This window comes from Dendrobates tinctorius, unplaced genomic scaffold (genome assembly GCF_039654945.1).
Source record: "Dendrobates tinctorius isolate UK_male_01 unplaced genomic scaffold, ASM3965494v1 ptg000060l, whole genome shotgun sequence".
Lineage (NCBI taxonomy): Eukaryota > Metazoa > Chordata > Amphibia > Anura > Dendrobatidae > Dendrobates > Dendrobates tinctorius.
In genome coordinates, this window is record NW_027361728.1 from 36,228,025 (window position 1) to 36,245,476 (window position 17,452).

General features: G+C 39.9%; 1 protein-coding gene across 1 annotated transcript in view; it reads right to left on the reverse strand.

Annotated features, from left to right (window-relative positions):
* Positions 1–17,452, reverse strand: part of FNDC3B (fibronectin type III domain containing 3B) — a 474,468-nt gene that overhangs the window by 325,998 nt on the left and 131,018 nt on the right. The window contains exon 3 of the mRNA XM_073578841.1: positions 13,967–14,042. Within this exon, the coding sequence (XP_073434942.1) occupies positions 13,967–14,042 (76 nt within the window). The remainder of the gene's footprint in view (positions 1–13,966; positions 14,043–17,452) is intronic.

Consider the following 17,452-nt stretch of genomic DNA (forward strand, 5'->3'; position numbering starts at 1 on the left):
ATCAAAACAGCAATTTATTTCACCTATACTACATTGCACACAAAATTAATAACCGTTTGGAGGGAATCTGTCTGCAGGATTTTACCCCCTAAACTATTTTTATGCACATGTAGCTTTTTCACAGATAAGTCCAGAAATACATTTAAATGGCGAGTCCGTTCCCTCATTACTGAGAAATCAGTGTTTGAATAAATACACAAATGAGGCAGATCTGATGCCTCTGTCACTATGGCTCTACTCCTCAGACTGCAGCCTCCTCCTGTTGACTGGCAGCTCCTTTGCCTGGATTCACACAGCCCAGAAGCTGTCCACGGCAGGACATGGGAAATAGAGCTATAGTGACCGAGGCTTCAGATCTATTATTCAGCCTCATTCTCAACAACTAAGTTACTGACTGGCCATGTAAAGGTATTACATATAAATAGTTGGGGGGGGGGGGGGAATCCTGCTGATAGATTCCCTTTAAACAATGGCATACTATATGACAGTTTTAATGAATCGGGGCCATAGTTCTCTATCAGCTTTTTTCAAGTACAGTATGTTTAAACTGAAAAGCAGCAGCGTTTCAGAGTGAACCATACCTGGCTGCAATCATGTATCCAGACCAGGTTCATGCTGTCGGCACTTCGGACTACGCGAGTTTGATGACAAATCCCCTTTAAAGAAATATCCTCAATGCAAGGGGAACAAAAGGAGTTCTGCACATGTACAATCAAGTCAAAAGTCAACTATTTTTTGCTGAGAATGGGGATTTCTTTGTTGTTGAGTATATGAACATTTTGTCTCTGCTTCAGCCTTATTCCATATTTCTCCCTTCTCTCATAGCCTGGTGATTCATCGTGTAACCGTCTCCGCAGCAGTTCACTGAAGCTGCTCTGTTCTACTCCCGTTGTGGGAAGCCACGTCAGCAGGAAACCCTGCTGGCTGCCAGGTCACATTCATAACTGTCTAGAGCAGTCAACAAGCAACAGAGTCCAGTATTTTTGGTTTTCACAAGTATACGGGGCTCAAAGCCTCGAAAACAGAGAAGGCCAGAAGCCTAAAGGCCCCAATTACATTTAGCGATGCACCAGCGATCCTGACCACGATATGACCCGGTCAGGATCGCTGATGCATTGCTAAATGGTCGCTAGTGAGCTGCCAAACAGGCAGATCTCACCAGCGATGCAGCAGCGGTCGGCGGTCGTACTCACCTGTCAGACGCGGCGAGGGTGACGTCTTCCGCTTGCGTCGATGGCTCGCTCGTCGGCGCCAGCAGGAAGACGACGACGAGAAATGGACCAGGCCGATCTCACAAGATCACCGATAACCAGCGGGGGTGCTGGTCAGAGGTGAGTATCACATGTAGCGATATCACTAGTGATATCACTGCTGCGTCACAAAATCGGTGACGCTTTAGCGATATCGCTATGTGTAACAGGCCCTTAAGACTTGGTGGAAAGTGGAGTTCATCAACGCTCCTCTCCAGAAGAATTAAAGGGACACATAATGCATTCTAATATCCAAAGTAAACTTCTGGAAACTAATTGTATCATATCCAATATATCATGCCAGCCATGACTGTAACACAAGGTACAGACTGGCAGATAGCCGATGTTGTGCTCATCTACTGCACTATCACAAAAACAACAAGAACTTGCTTTGAAGAGTTGCTGCAACGATATTTAACCGCCTAATGGGTTTTCTCTACTTCTGCTTTTGTCTATTCCCACAATACACTATTTCTGAACTAGAAATAAATTACAGATTATCAGGAATTCTCTATTATTGGATACTGAATTAATGAAGCTTCACTGTATTATACCTTACTATTACAAATGACAAAATGTGGATTTTCCCTTCACAGAGGTACCTATCTGTGCATGGAACTGCTGAACAACCCTTCCACCTGAATGTAGCGGTGATGTAATGTGGCCGGCCTTACTGTGCACGGAAAATAAAATGTGTAGGGCTTGTAACACAGAGGCTGTACCCCAGAAGATCATAAAGGGATGGAATACTTTAAAAAGGTTATGGTGATCACAGATGCCATAACTTTTCGCTAAAGAGTTTCTTAAGATCCATCTTGCTAGACAGTGCACTTTTGAACAGATCAAGACAACCAAATGGTTAAGCCACTGTCCTGAACTCTGCGGCTTTATGAAGCAGCACAGACAGTGCAGCTTTGAGGATAGCAGAGCACTGAAGCAGGCGTGTGTAATGCCATAGGTCACGCACCATGTGGTGTGCGGATGATATCACTTCACTATGAAATGGAAAAAATAAAAAAACAAAGTTCGTGACACCAGGATGCACTTAATTAACCTTTTTTTCCTGGTAGTGTGATGTAATGTGGTGCACTCCAAATAGTCCAGAAAGCAGGTAAGACAGAGCGGCTATTAATAAAACATTACTTGTTGCACAAATACACAGGTACATCCAGATAAACGGTGATTTAACAGATTCAATTCCAATGCAGCAATCACAGTTGCTTTCCAGTATAGCAATGCAGATATAACAATGGTGCAGTTATTCCTGAATCTCAATTTCTGCTTATATGCACAGTCCTCATCTCACAGCTGTCTGAAGCGGAGGCTGTGGTTTCCCTTTTACAGAAGTTCTACCTGTTTGCTACCTGAGCAACACACTCCTGCACACAAAATGTCTCCTCCTCTTACAGTGCTAAACCCAGGACCCTGGTCAAGTGATCTAACCATGTGACGTTACAGCCCAATATGGCAAACAGGGCTGCTTTGCTAATTCTTAACCTCCTGATAGCAGAACATAAATCAATTTATGCAGATATAAACCACTCCTGTGTACTGGATTCTAAAGGTACATTATCTGCAAACGGAAATGTGAACAGTGTGCATACCTAATGAGATAGCTGCTAACTCTGCCACACCTTAAGGGGGCACATACACTACAACTTTATGTAATTACATATTATCCAGAAAGCCAATGAGCTTCAAAGAAGCGCTTACAAGCTGCATGGCAAAGAGCTTGTAAGTGCTGTACTCATTGCCTACTAAATTAGCCACTGCTAAAACTGCAGAGGTGGCTGGTGACCAGGGCAATGAACAGGACACAATAGAATTAAAAATCCTTCCATTTTTTGAGACTGGAGAGGGTTTTTTTGTACCAAGTAAATGGCAAAGTTCCATGTTTTTACAAGTACGGTACTTCGCATTTTTAAACATTCACTTTGTTGAGATAATCCTTTTAGATTTTTTTTTTGTAATAAAAAAAGTGATCTTTTAAGACAGACAGGCATCTATTAACACAAGCGGACATTCCGTGCAGCATGGGGCGGGATTATCTCGTTAATTAATATGTCACAGACTTCATACAATGTCAGGTCAGACCACACATTTCTGATCCGTGTCATGGTTGCGGCATCTTTAAAGCCTCAATCACTTTACTAATCATATTGGAACTTGTAAAAAAAAAATGCTGAAAGGACTTTCTGAATATGACGCACTATCCATTTAATGTATTTATAAGACAAAACGGATGTGAAATCATTGATGAATCTACTCCATTGTGTGAACATGTGCACTACATTTGTAGGTGTCAAGGCTCACATCTAGAATGAAAGAAAGAAAATACATAATATTCTGGATAAATCACTTGTGAAAACAGAGCAGGCAGTTAATGCTACAATTAGATCTTCAGAGTCAGTTTAAAAAAAATATGTAAAAATAAGAGGATTAGAATCCGCACATCTGGACATTGCCAGAAATGTCATTTGTTTTTAATAAATATTTTTTCCTCAGATTTTAAGGTTTAATTTTTTTTCTTTATGGTTTTATACTGTGCTGGTTATTGCTCAACGCAGCGTAAAAGCTGCCAAATCTCTGTAAAATTACTTAACGCCAGTAAAAGTGTCGTAAAATTTTTATCCTCACAAAAGGAAAACAAGAAAAAGAAGAGACATGTCACTGATCTGCTCCCGGCTGCATCACAAGAACCAAACCTACGATCGCCACGCTTCTATAGCTTCTACCCAATCCCATTTCGCACTTTCATCCAGGTCCTTTTTGAAGTCTCCAGATAAGTGGTGGCCTAGGTTTACACTACATTTAATTATTCTAGCTTTGTTTCATCGCAAATCTCTAGGATATACCACCATTTTTAGATTGGATCAAGGCAGACCTCTGGGACCCCAATCTGAGAATGAAGGGACTGCAGCGCTTGAACATCACCTTGTCCCTCTCACTGATTGGGGATTGGTCACTGCTATGCAAGGGACTATGAGCAGCTTCATGACCAGTTTTCTATACCTCTGAGCGGCCAGAATACGCAATCATTTTATGAATGGGGGGGGGGGTTTCAAACATCTTGGACCCTCAAAGTTTACAAAGAAGTGGCTACTTGCAGATATGCAAAAAATGTACCTGCAACTTACCCGAATTATGCTACACAGAAAGTTTCCAGAAAAAGACCATACATACTGATACAAGGTCTTTTGTGTACAGTCATGGCCAAAAGTTTAGAGAATGACACAAATATTCACATGATCTGCTGCCCTCTGGTTTTTATGTGTGTTTGTCAGATGTTTTTATCACATTCAGAAATATAATTGCAATCATATTATGAGTAACAAAAGGTTATATTGACAGTTAGAATCAGTTAATGCAGCAAGTCTATATTTGCAGTGTTGACCCTTCTTCTTCAGGACCTCAGCAATTCTCCCTGGCATGCTCTCAATCAACTTCTGGATCAAATCCTGACTGATAGCAGTCCATTCTTGCAAAATCAATGCTTTTTATTTTGTCTGAATTTGAAGGTTTTTGTTTGTCCACCCGTCTCTTGATGATTGACCACAATTTCTCAATGGGATTAAGATCTGGGGAGTTTCCAGGCCATGGTCCCAAAATCTCCATGTTTTGTTCCCTGAGCCATTTAGTTATCACCTTTGCTTTATGGCAAGGTGCTCCACCATGTTGAAAAAGGCATTGTTGATCACCAAACTGCTCTTGGACGGTTGGGAGAAGTTGCTCTTGGAGGACAATTTGGTACCATTCTTTATTCATGGCTTTGTTTTTAGGCAAGACTGAGAGAGAGCCCATTCCCTTGGCTGAGAAGCAACCCCACACATGAATGGTTTCAGGATGCTTAACAGTTGGCATGAGACAAGACTGGTGGTAGCGCTCACCTGGTCTTCTCCGAATAAGCCGTTTTCCAGATGTCCCAAACAATCAAAAAGGGGATTCATCAGAGAAAATGACTTTACCCCAGTCCTCAGCAGTCCACTCCCTGTACCTCTTGCAGAATATCAGTCTGTCCATGATGTTTTTTTCTGGAGAGAAGTAGCTTCTTTGCTGCCCTCTTTGAGACCAGGCCTTGCTCCAAGAGTCTCCGCCTCACAGTGCATGCAGATGCACTCACACCTGCCTGCTGCCATTCCTGAGCAAGCTTTGCACTGCTGGCAGCCCGATCCCGCAGCTGAAACATTTTTAAGAGACGGTCCTGGCGCTTGCTGGTCTTTCTTGGGCGCCCTGGAGCCTTTTTGGCAACAAGGGAACCTCTCTCCTTGAAGTTCTTGATGATGCGATAGATTGTTGACTGAGGTGCAATCTTTCTAGCTGCGATACTCTTCCCTGTTAGGCCATTTTTGTGCAGTGCAATGATGACTGCACGTGTTTCTTTAGAGATAACCATGGTTAACAGAAGAGAAACAATGATGCCAAGCACCAGCCTCCTTTTAAAGTGTCCAGTGGTGTCATTCTTACTTAATCATGACAGATTGCTCCATTAACACAGGTGTGGGTGTTGATGAGGACAGGGCTGGAGATCAATCACTGAAACTTTGTTAGCTGGTCCTTTTAAGGCAGGGCTGCAATGATGTTGAAATGTGTTTTGGGGGATAAAGTTAATTTTCTAGGCAAATATTGACTTTGCAAGTAATTGCTGTTAAACTGATCACTCTTTATAACATTCTGGAGTATATGCAAATTGCCATTAGAAAAAATGAAGCAGTAGACTTTGTAAAAATTAATATTTGTGTCATTCTCAAAACTTTTGGCCATGACTGTACAGTGCATATGGCCGCTACAGGTCCACAGTTACATGTAGTGGTGTTCATATGATTAGATTAGGTAGGCTGGGCAGAAGCTTCACATGGACACCCCCTGCATCTCGGAGCCACCAAAAATGATTACCATGAGAGATTAGTTGATATTTTTGCCAAATTGTCACAACTTAAGGTATGAGCACACAGTTTTTGAAGCATTCCCTTTAAGTTGCTTTTGAAGTGTGTCTGTGCACTTAACAGAATGAAGAGCATGTCGACAGACAGGCGAAGAAGGAATATCCCTCATCACAACTAATAGACTGTAAGAGAAGACAGAATAAGCATGTGTAACATTACGTGATTGAGAAGGTTGAAAATAATTCATCTCCTGTACGTCGGCCCTGACACTGGACATTGTTTGCCAAAGCGGCAATCAGAGACAAGCTTACAGTGAAGCAGGCTGCTTAATGCTGCTATAAATCTGGTTTCATAACCCTGCGGCATCCTGAGAGAGCAACATGGAGGAGAGGCAGGACCGGCAGCACAAAGTAGTCATTATAGGGGAAGGTCAGTATTAGGTGCCATGTATACTGTGCCACATATCCCTGTATGGAATGTATCCATTACCTCTTATTCACCCCGTGTCCTGTGTCACCCTTTCTGTTTAGTGCCCAGTACCATCTTTTCCCAATTGGAGACCATCAAAAGAAGTAGAGAAGATGGTCGGCAAACGATTGTAAGTATACAGATAGCATGTTAGCTGACACATGATGAGCGCTGGGAGTGTAGAAACATCAGAGTCCAAGCAGTCAGTATATTATACACTTTAAGACTCCCTCAAAATGATATCAGGGTCCCTCCTTTATGTTTTTTGCTTCTCTGGACTTCATATAATGAGCTGCATTTTAGAGAAGGCATCCAGTTACACGTCATCTCGCACTCCATAGCACGCACATGATGAATGCCAAGCTATCCCATAGGAAGTTATTAACTATCATCATTATGGTAGGATCAAGTGAGAACCTTGGAGAGGTACATTAAGGACTCCATGCTCATATTATTAAGCAATCATTTATCAGGGTATAATGTGGACAGCTTTAATATAATGTCTAGAAAAAGTGTTATGTCTAAAAAAAATAAATAAAAATAAAAAGGGACTCCTAATATATTTTGCAGAAAGGCAAATAACTGAATTGGAAGCATATTTGCTCATACAAAAAAAAATGTAAAAAAAGATTTCCCCTGGTATTCAATCCCATCTGGAATGAATATTGTCCTGTTATTTTACTTCCTGAGAAGCGTCAAACTATCTGCGCGGACTTCTGATGCAACGTATGTGACTTGTGATGTTCCAGTATTTGACTCCTGCAATGTGTGAGATGGATGACCGCTTTCTCATGAGACAAGGAGATAGCTGTACATGTAGACAACACATTACTATTAAGCTTTAGGCAGAAAGAGTGTAGTCACTTGTCTTTTGTTAATGTAGACCTGTCACCAGGGCAAGGTGCCAGTTTTTGTTTTAATTTTATTCATACTGCTCCCCTGAGTATTTAGTTTTTTTTATTTTTGTTATTAGCCACATGGTTCTAGAGATATGGGCCTTTTTGTTAAGTCTTCATCTTGGTGAGTTTTACCAAGGGGGTGGTGCTTACAGAGTAACAATAAAGACACGCCTCTTAGAATCCCATGAGCAACGCCTCCTTGAAAAAGAACATAGCAATTAGGACTACAAAAAAAAAAAAAAAATATCCCTGGAAAATTTAAGCAAACAAACCAAAAAAAGTTATTCAAGGGGGATAAAAGAAAAGCAAAAGCTGGTCACTTTTCAGTTCGTGGAAGGTCTTCTTTATGTTTATTGCTACAAGTTCCAACCATATACCTATACACACAGAAAAGAATCCTAAAATTTTTTTTTTTTTTAAAACTAAGTTTTTATTTTATTTGTCCCACAAAAAAATGCATTTTTCAAAAGTCTGCTGTAATCCATCGTACAGAGGTCTATCAGAATAACAAATTGTAAATTAAGTCCAAAAGTTAGGTAGACGCAAAAAATTATAGGAAATCCTATCCGTTGCCTACATACAAGAAGGGGGTCAAACTGAGAACATATCATGGCTGTAATTCTAATTGCAGGGAATCGGCCGCACTCCATGAGAGCACAAGAACAACAAGCAGTGTTAATTTCATGGAAAATATTCCGAACCTCCCACATTCACGAACAATTATGTGATGTTTTTCTTTTGTGTCTGACAGATTAGAAGCAAAACCTAAACATATCGCTTGAATAAGATTTACTTTTTTCCTAAAGCAGAGAAGTTTCCTGTCAGTAGATAGTAATGACCTTCCCCTTCCCCCTTCCAAGAGAAAATCAGCTGCATAGGCATCTAATAGAGAATGTGGATACATTTACGTCAGACGATGAAACCCACATTTGAAAACAATTTCCATGAATGCTGCCACTGGCCAGGTCATATCTTAGACAAAAAGGATAAAAACAGGAGGTAGGCTTCAGAAATCTTAGTTTCCACCACCCTCAAGTACAGACCATGCAGATAATGTACCGTATCGGTCTCAGATTTCTTGGAGGGATTATTCCACAAACCTTTCAAATAAACAGATATTGAATATATTCGATAATTTCACAATTTTATTGGTAGCGACACGTAAATTTTTCTTAACAGCAGATATCGGTGTCCATCTGACATCTCAAGCAGTGGTAGCCACGCACGTGTTGTTTGTCTGGTGTGGTATGGCTCCGTCTCAGCTCTGTACACTAAATTACTTGTAGTGATGTGGTCATCATGTATTTGACATTTTCTCCTGCTGAGTCTGTCAGAGGAGAAACTGAGAAACCACAGTTGCCTTTGCCTCCCCGACAAGAAAACTAGAGAAAAAGGAAAAAGTAAAACACATCACCTCAGAGATTAGTGCGTAATGCCAAGACAGAGCTTACCAAACCATGAATGGCACATGCTCGCCCAATGCTGTGGGTAGACACAGACATTCATAGACAGGAATAATCTAAGGGGCCACCACCACTGACACAACGATAAGTTACCTCAGAAAACACAAAAGTATTTTAATAAATTATTTTACTAACTAAATGTATTTTTACATGTTGTGTCTATTGAATAGTAACCATTTTCAGGAAGTAAACACTTGAAAGATCCTCACCTATGAAGCATGCCATTAGAAACCAAGTGATGCTTCAGAATAGACGCTAAACAAATGTCAATTGCACCACTTGCTAGTAAAGATGGTCCAGGTCCAGGCCCCACAACAATCTGTGGCAGCTGGATGGAAGAACTGAGAACTGTCTCCCGACACTTGAGGCTTCTTTTTTTATCAGAGCTCACAGAGGGTCAAGTACATAGTACCTTAATAGATAAATATATTCAATTCCATCCCAAAGCATGGGAACACAGAGAATTGATAATGTTTTTTTGTCCTAAAAAGAACCATTAAGGCTAGTGCCCTCAAGACAAGAGGATGTTTGGTTACCACTTCTTCTGCAAGTATGGTCAACCTCATATATCATTATCGATCATAGGTTTGTTCTAGCCCTATTGGCGAGAAACACAGAACATTGATAATGTTTGGCACTGCATATCCTGACAAGGATGGTTAAGTAAGGCACCTCCATGGCTGTCATTTAATCATCTCATTCTATAGGGGTACCAACACCATGTCCCAATTAAGACAAAAACAAGAAACATTTAGTTATACAACAATCCACGTAACACATAAAAGAAGGATGATTGTTAATGTTCTAAAAGGAACACTTGAGTTTGCCACCCTATGTCCCATTAAGGACCTTAGATTTATCCAATTCCTCTCCCCAATTGGTGGGATACACGGAACCATGGAAGGTAGTTATCTTAAGGGCTAGTGCAGACGGCCATATTATTGATCCGAGTGCGATTCAACAAAATATCGGCCTGACCTTGGGAACAATGTTTGTCTATGGGGCCGCTGCATACACGAGTTTGACCCGCTATTTAGATCACACTTGGCCATGCAAATCAATGAGAATTTTTTTCTCCATCTTTTCCTCATCCGAGAGAATCGGCTCTCACTGAGATCATAGTCTAATCAAACACTAATCAGATTTTAATCAGAGTGTCATTTGAATAATCGACCCGATTCTCTCGGACGTAAGACTCTACGGTCGTTTGCACTTGCCCTAAGGAGGACAGTTTAGGTTAGTGCCCTCAAAATGACACTTGCTCATATCACCCAATTGAGTCTATGAATAATCCGGTACTGGCCAAGCCCAAGCCCATCAGGTGAAAGCCAGAGAACCCTTCTGTCAGAATACGCGTTGCTCAGACACAAACCAGACCCATCTATTGTCAGGTGGGGGATTCCTATGTTAATGTGTGAGGGCTAGATGAGCTGTGGGTAGATGGACAGTCCACCTGCATTGCACATCATGCATAGAGTCTTGAATTGTGCTGGTGGAAATGGATATTATGGAAAGAAGAAAGAGGCATAAGGACAAATAGTAAAACTCTATTTATCTCACAGATAGGAGTGGAATTCAACTGACTTATGATAGTAACTAGGACATAGGGTTAATATACTTGGCTTGAGTGAAGCGAACATCTTTTTAAGGATGCCACTTATAACCATCTTACAGACACGGATTACCTGTAGGGTAAATAATAAAACTCCATAATGCTACAGATTGAGGTGGAATTCAATTAATTTATTGTCCTAAATTGGACATAAGATTAATATTATCGAATAGGGTGAGGTTATCGCACATCTTTTTGAGGGCACTTATTACAATCGTCCTTCTTAGGACTTTAATGTGTCTGTTCCATGTAGTGCACAGATTGGGGTGTTCCTAAATAGATATACAGTGCCAACTGGTACATAGAATGAAGAGGATCCTAAAATAAATTTTTACAAAATATTGAAAACCAAAATTAATATTGTTTGCATCCTCCACATCCCCTTACTAAAGCCATTGGACAGGGAGTACCAGCAAACCACCATCCCATTTTCCTAGCAAATGACTTCGTAGCACAGACTTTTAGAAGGAGGTTTTAATCTTTTCTAATAAGCAGAGAAATGCAAGTTTGTGTATTTTTTAGAAAAGATCAAGAATCTACAGTAAAGATGCAACTGACGTACTAAAGGCCTAAATAATATAATACTAAGCCACGACAATCTATGATCTGCATGGTAAGACCTCAAATTGCTTCTATTAACCTGGGCTACCATGCGCCAGCAAAATGAGTTGTCCTTAAGGAACTGCTTGGCATATGTAAATGGAGCAAAACGAGTTCAGAGAAACTCGGGCTGAATAACTGGAGAGAATGGTTGAAGAAACGATTTCCATAATATAAAAAAAGCACCAACACTCCATAGTGTTTAGAATTCTGAAAAAAATAATAAATGTAATAATCCAGCCAACTTTCTCAGCGGAAAAGTCGCATTTTATATCTTAGCTACTTCGTCGTATAACCTTTTCCTCTTGTATTGACTTGAGGGAGACACTGTTTCAAGGGCACAATTTGTTATGTACTGTGGTCCAAGTATTATCTGAATGTATCTTTTATTGAGAAAAAAGCCTGAGAAAAACATAAGGAATGTGTGTGAAATGAGGCTGGAAATGAAATGACACTTTTGTGGCTGACGCCTACTTATTACTTGTCTGCCATGGTCAATCACATGATCAAGAGATACCAATGTCAATATTCAGAAATAAATATTTGCAAAGACATGGAGCTAAACTGTACTCAATTAATTTTATATTATGGAAGAGATGTCAATTTTACAGAGTTTTACCCTGACAACTCCAACTCACACAAACAAGTGGTTTCCGGTCATACCAAAAGACACAATGTTGTATCATATCCGTGGTACGGTGAATGTCAACTGCACCACTAACTACTACTGGGATCCACCGGGGAGCTGTTGTAATTTCTGTACTTTTTCCAGCTGCTTTCCTATCAAGTATGATGGCATTGCCACCAACAGAAGTGTGACTAATGGCTTATAGTATGTGGTATGATTTATAGATAACCTTTTACGCCAAAACTTATCTTAAATGTCATAAAAAGTTTCCAAAAATTGGATGAGCTGACATGTACTCTACAAAAGAAATTTTATCTCTCTCAGGTCTCCAAAAAACAACGTTTCCAGCCTTCGACAAACTTTTTCCTGGCTGCGGTTGTAGTTAAGAAGTCAAAATTACTCTATGCAGACATGTAATAATAGAGAAGATGATATCATGTAATAACAGAGTATCAAGCATATTATGCATTATGCTGGTCCACTTTCCAGCCCAGATAACAGTATATCCTAAAAAGGCAGGTGCTGCACCCTTCAGCAATACAGACACACAGAGCTGCACATTAAGCAAATCGCGTTCAAATTTTGCATACGTTACTGGCCTGTTGTTTTCTAAAACCAGCCTAAACCTCACAACAAAACACATGCACTACTATCTCCATACTAAATATAAGGATTTTCTAGTGAAAAAATATACCCACATCACCTTTCAATAGTATGGAGTATAGTAGCTGGCCTCTTCTCTGACTATACGGCGAAGAAGTGATGTCGCTTATTAATAAGCAATCTGCAGAGCCCTTTCATACAATCATCTGATTGCATGCTGTCAGAACAGTGAGCACACTAACGAAAGTGGACAGAATTTTGGATGAATCGGCTACTAGAGAATCGGGGCACATGGACTAATAAAAGTATATTAGTTATATAACTCGTACTAAGAGCTGATTTAGATACATTTCTCCTAGAAACCCCTTTAAAGTAGCGATAACGGACTAATATTGATTTTTACATATTTATTTTAACTGCTTAAGTTACTAATATTTGCTAACTTAGCCCTTGAACATTATAAAAGTTTCAAGCCCCTGCAATGTAGGATCATAGAAGTGACCTCCAGGTTATTCGTGTCCAACCCCCTGCTCACTGTAAGGTTCACTAAACCATCTCAGACAAATGTCTGTCCAGCCTCTGTTTGAAGACTTCTATTGAAGAACTCACCACCTCTCGTTGCAGCCTGTTCCACTCATTGATCACCCTCACTGTCAAAAAGTTTTTTCTAATATCTAATCTATCTCTTCTCCCTTTCAGTTTCATTCCATTGCTTCTTGTGTTTCCATGTGCAAATAAGAATAAGGATGATCATACCACACGGACATCCCTTCAGAAATTTGTAGACAGCTATTAAAGAAGTTGCCCGCTACTTGGACAACTCCTCTTACTCCACACTTAGCCAATAAAATAAAAAAGTTTATACCCACTTAACGTGGCGGCGGCGGCATTCTCCCCGATGCATTTGTGCAGTTCTTGTGACAGGTGGCCCCCAGCGCCCAATTAACTGGCTTCACAGTCCCCGCCTTCGGACAAATTGAACATGAAAAGGATGTCCGGGTTGCAGCTGATGCGACTTTCATGTTCAATTTGTGCGAAGGTGGAGACAGTGATGCCAGCGCGGATCTTGGGTGCCAGCGTCATATCAACCGCACAATAGCTAGTGCCGACATGGGAGGAGAGTATAAGTTTTCTCATTTTATCCGGGCAAAGAATGGGGTATGAGAGGGGGTTGTCCTAGGAGTGGACAACCCCTCTAAGTATACGCTTAGCCTTTCTTGCAAGCTAAACATTCCCAGATTATTTAACCTTTCCTTGTAGGACAGTAAACTCCAGTCCAACATCTACTAGATTTAACTACATTCTGTTCCTCTAGCCCTGCATACTGGAATTCGTCTAGCCACTGGACTACTGATTTTTCAATCTCAATAAACCCATCATAGTTTCTCTTTGAATGGGGGAAAACGTAAACCAAGTATAATTTTCCACTCTGAAAAGCAGTGCTCGTATTCACCAGAAACCACAGTGAAGGACTAAGAAGCTTCAGTCTCACGTATTAAATGGGCTAGTGTGAGAAAGGCTTTGCAGTTACAGTCTAACACAGACGTCAGTCTTCCTTACCTTGAATGCACTGCAGTGTTCCGTCCTCCGCACGTATTGTAAAGGTTTCTCCTGGGTTAACTTGAACTAGAATGACCTGGAAAAAAAAAAAGAAAGATAAAAGTCCTTCAGAACAATTTAACATCTGAGGAGTCCATTGGAGCTGGAAACGATTTCACGATAACACTAATGTCTCCAATTTAAAGAATGAAGGTGTCAGAAAAAGAAGATAAAATATCTATCAATTATATATCTCTCATATATACACACACACACACACACGCACACTATATATACATGGTATGTTACACACAATAAATATTTGCGTATTTTCATAGATAGCACAAAATTACAGTCCTCTATGAATACAATATTTAAATTAGAGCATGTACAGAACTATATGTCATCTCTGCTTTATGGAGGTTGATGCATTTTGAAAAAACAACATTTAAGTTGTACCTTTGCCATGTTCCACTGAACAAGCTTGGGATCTAATGGGTAATGTGTCGCCTTGTGCAGAGTGACATGCATGGCATGCCAGTGTAAAGAGGCTTATAGGCCATGCAATGCTCCGGTGGGAAATAAATATGCAAATTGCCTCTTCAGAGATGGAGGACTACAACTTTAGTGTCACTCTTTTAAAGTAGCAATGTAGCAGTCCTAAAAAGTCAATACTTTAACGAATCTTTAAACCGTTTTTTTGGAATAACAGGTTACGGCTTTTTCAGTGATCTGCATGCTCTGCTTGTAACTCTTGAAACTAAGGGAGCAGGCAGAGGGGGCCAGGGAATCCCAGGCAGGGAGGAGAAGACCCAGGACACAGTCCAGCCCCTGTGCACCAAAATCTAATTGGAAGAAAGCTTTCAACGGTGATTAAAGTACAATAAAAGCGGATTTCTTAACCAAAGGTATCAATTTAATCAGTATTACAGCGCCATTACAGCCATGTATTTACTTTACAGTACAAAATTGTGCTGACCGGTTACTTTTAAATAAAGCCGATATCAAAATTTCTATGTGATGAGTGCTGCAATTTATTTATTTCTTTTTAAATGAAGTACTTCTAAATGCTGCCAAAGTATTGATCCACATTACCGAAGAGATTTAGGAGATCGTCTGTTGTGAATTATTTCGGCATTGTGAGTATGGTGGAAAAGTAGTGCCTAAGACATACTTTGCTCTTGGGCTTGTTTTAATGAGAAGTTTCATGCACTGGGCTAGACTTATAAATGCGATATCAACAGAACTTTATGCAGTCAATGAATAACCTTTACCCAAAAAAATCTGAACTCTTTAATTACCTGTGCAGAATACCAGGAATATCAATATAAAAAAGGCAGTTTTAGCATTACTGCTTAACACACACAGTAAACCTAATGAGGATAAAACGTATTTACTGCTACATTTACCGACTATTTAAAGGGATTTTCTTTGGGGAAAAAAAAAAAAACATACCAATAAAGTATCTAACTAACTGTATTAGTCATGGTGCCCCGATCCTCGGGCAGCTGCTCCATCCCAGGTTCTGAACTTTTTGCCTCTGATTCCATCTCTATCTTTACATCACAGAAGGGGGCTAGATTATATGCTGGAAAAAGAAGTTAGCCAGCCCCCTGACATACTGATCGCAGTGTTGTCAGTAGCTAGTAATATCCGAGTGCTGCTCTGGTCTATGAAGTCTGCCGCTTACTTTCAGCACAATGTACATAAATAGTGCTTGTGAATATATTGATTTTTTTTTTTTTTTATATATATAAAAGGAGCTTCTGTTTAGATGGTGTAAAATAATTACAAGGGGTTGTACACTACTTTTAAAATATTTCCCAATAGGCACAGGGTGCTTTTTGCGACCACTGAGAATTCCCTTTAAAGTAATGGACAACCCATTTGATTAGTTATGCACTACACCTTTTGATAAACTAATAGCTATGCAATCCCAACTGCAGTGAAGAGGAATCAGAACCTGCTCTAACCATTTCTGGGTGGTCAGAATTGGAAAGGTGATCACGTTTTTTCATGGGAAATTCCCTTTAACCCCTTCATGACCCAGCCTATTTTGACCTTAATGACCTGGCCATTTTTTGCAATTCTGACCAATGTCCCTTTATGAGGTAATAACTCAGGAACGCTTCAATGCATCCTAGCGATTCCGAGATTGTTTTTTCGTGACATATTGGGCTTCATGATAGTGGTATATTTAGGTCAATAATGTTTGCGTTTATTTGTGAAAAAAATGGAAATTTGGCAAAAATTTTGAAAATTTTGCAATTTTCAAATTTTGAATTTTTATTCTGTTAAACCAGAGAGTTATGTGACACAAAATAGTTAATAAATAACATTTCCCACATGTCTACTTTACATCAGCACAATTTTGGAAACAACATTTTTTTTCGTTAGGAAGTTATAAGGGTTAAAAGTTGACCAGCAATTTCTCATTTTTACAACAAAATTTACAAAACCATTTTTTTTAGGGACCACCTCACATTTGAAGTCACTTTGAGGGGTCTATATGGCAGAAAATACCCAAAAGTGTCACCATTCTAAAAACTGCACCCCTCAAGCTACTCAAAACTATATTCAAGAAGATTATTAACCCTTCAGGTGCTTCACAGGAACTAAAGCAACATGGAATGAAAAAATGGACATTTTAATTTTTCCAACCAAAATTTTATTTTAGCATCAGTTTTTTCATTTTCACATGGGTAACAGGATAAAATGTATCCTAAAATTTGTTGGGCAATTTCTCCTGAGTACACTGATACCTCATATGTGGTCATAAACCACTGTTTGGGCGCACGGCAGGGCTCAGAAGGCAAGGAGCGCCATTTTACTTTTTGAATGTAAAATATGCTTGAATGTTTAGCGGTTGCCATGTCTTGTTTTAAGAGTACCTGTGTGCCTAAACATTGGAGCTCCCCCACAAGTGAGCCCATTTTGGAAACTAGACCCTCCAAAGAACTTATCTAGATGCATAGTATGCACTTTGAACCCCCAGGTGCTTCACAAATTGATCTGTAAAAAAAAAAAGTACTTTTTTTTTTTTCACAAAAATTTTATTTGGCCTCAGTTTTTTCATTTTCACATGGGCAACAGGATAAAATGGATCCTAAAATTTGTTGGGCAATTTCTCCTGAGTACATCAATATCTCATATGTGGTCATAAACCACTGTTTGGGCGCACCGCAAGGCCCGGAAGGGAAGGAGCGCCATGTGACTTTTTGATTGGAAAATTAGCTCCAATCGTTAGCGGACACCATGTCGCATTTGGAGAGCCCCTGTGTGCCTAAACATTGGAGCTCCCCCACAAGTGACCCCATTTTGGAAACTAGACCCCCGAAGGAACTTATCTAGATGTGTGGTGAGCACTTTGAACCCCCAAGTGCTTCACAGAAGTTTATAACGCAGAGCAGTGAAAATAAAAAAATATTTTTTTTTCCTCAAAAATGATTTTTTAGCCCGCTATTTTTTATTTTCCCAAGGGTAACAGGATAAATTGGACCCCAAGAG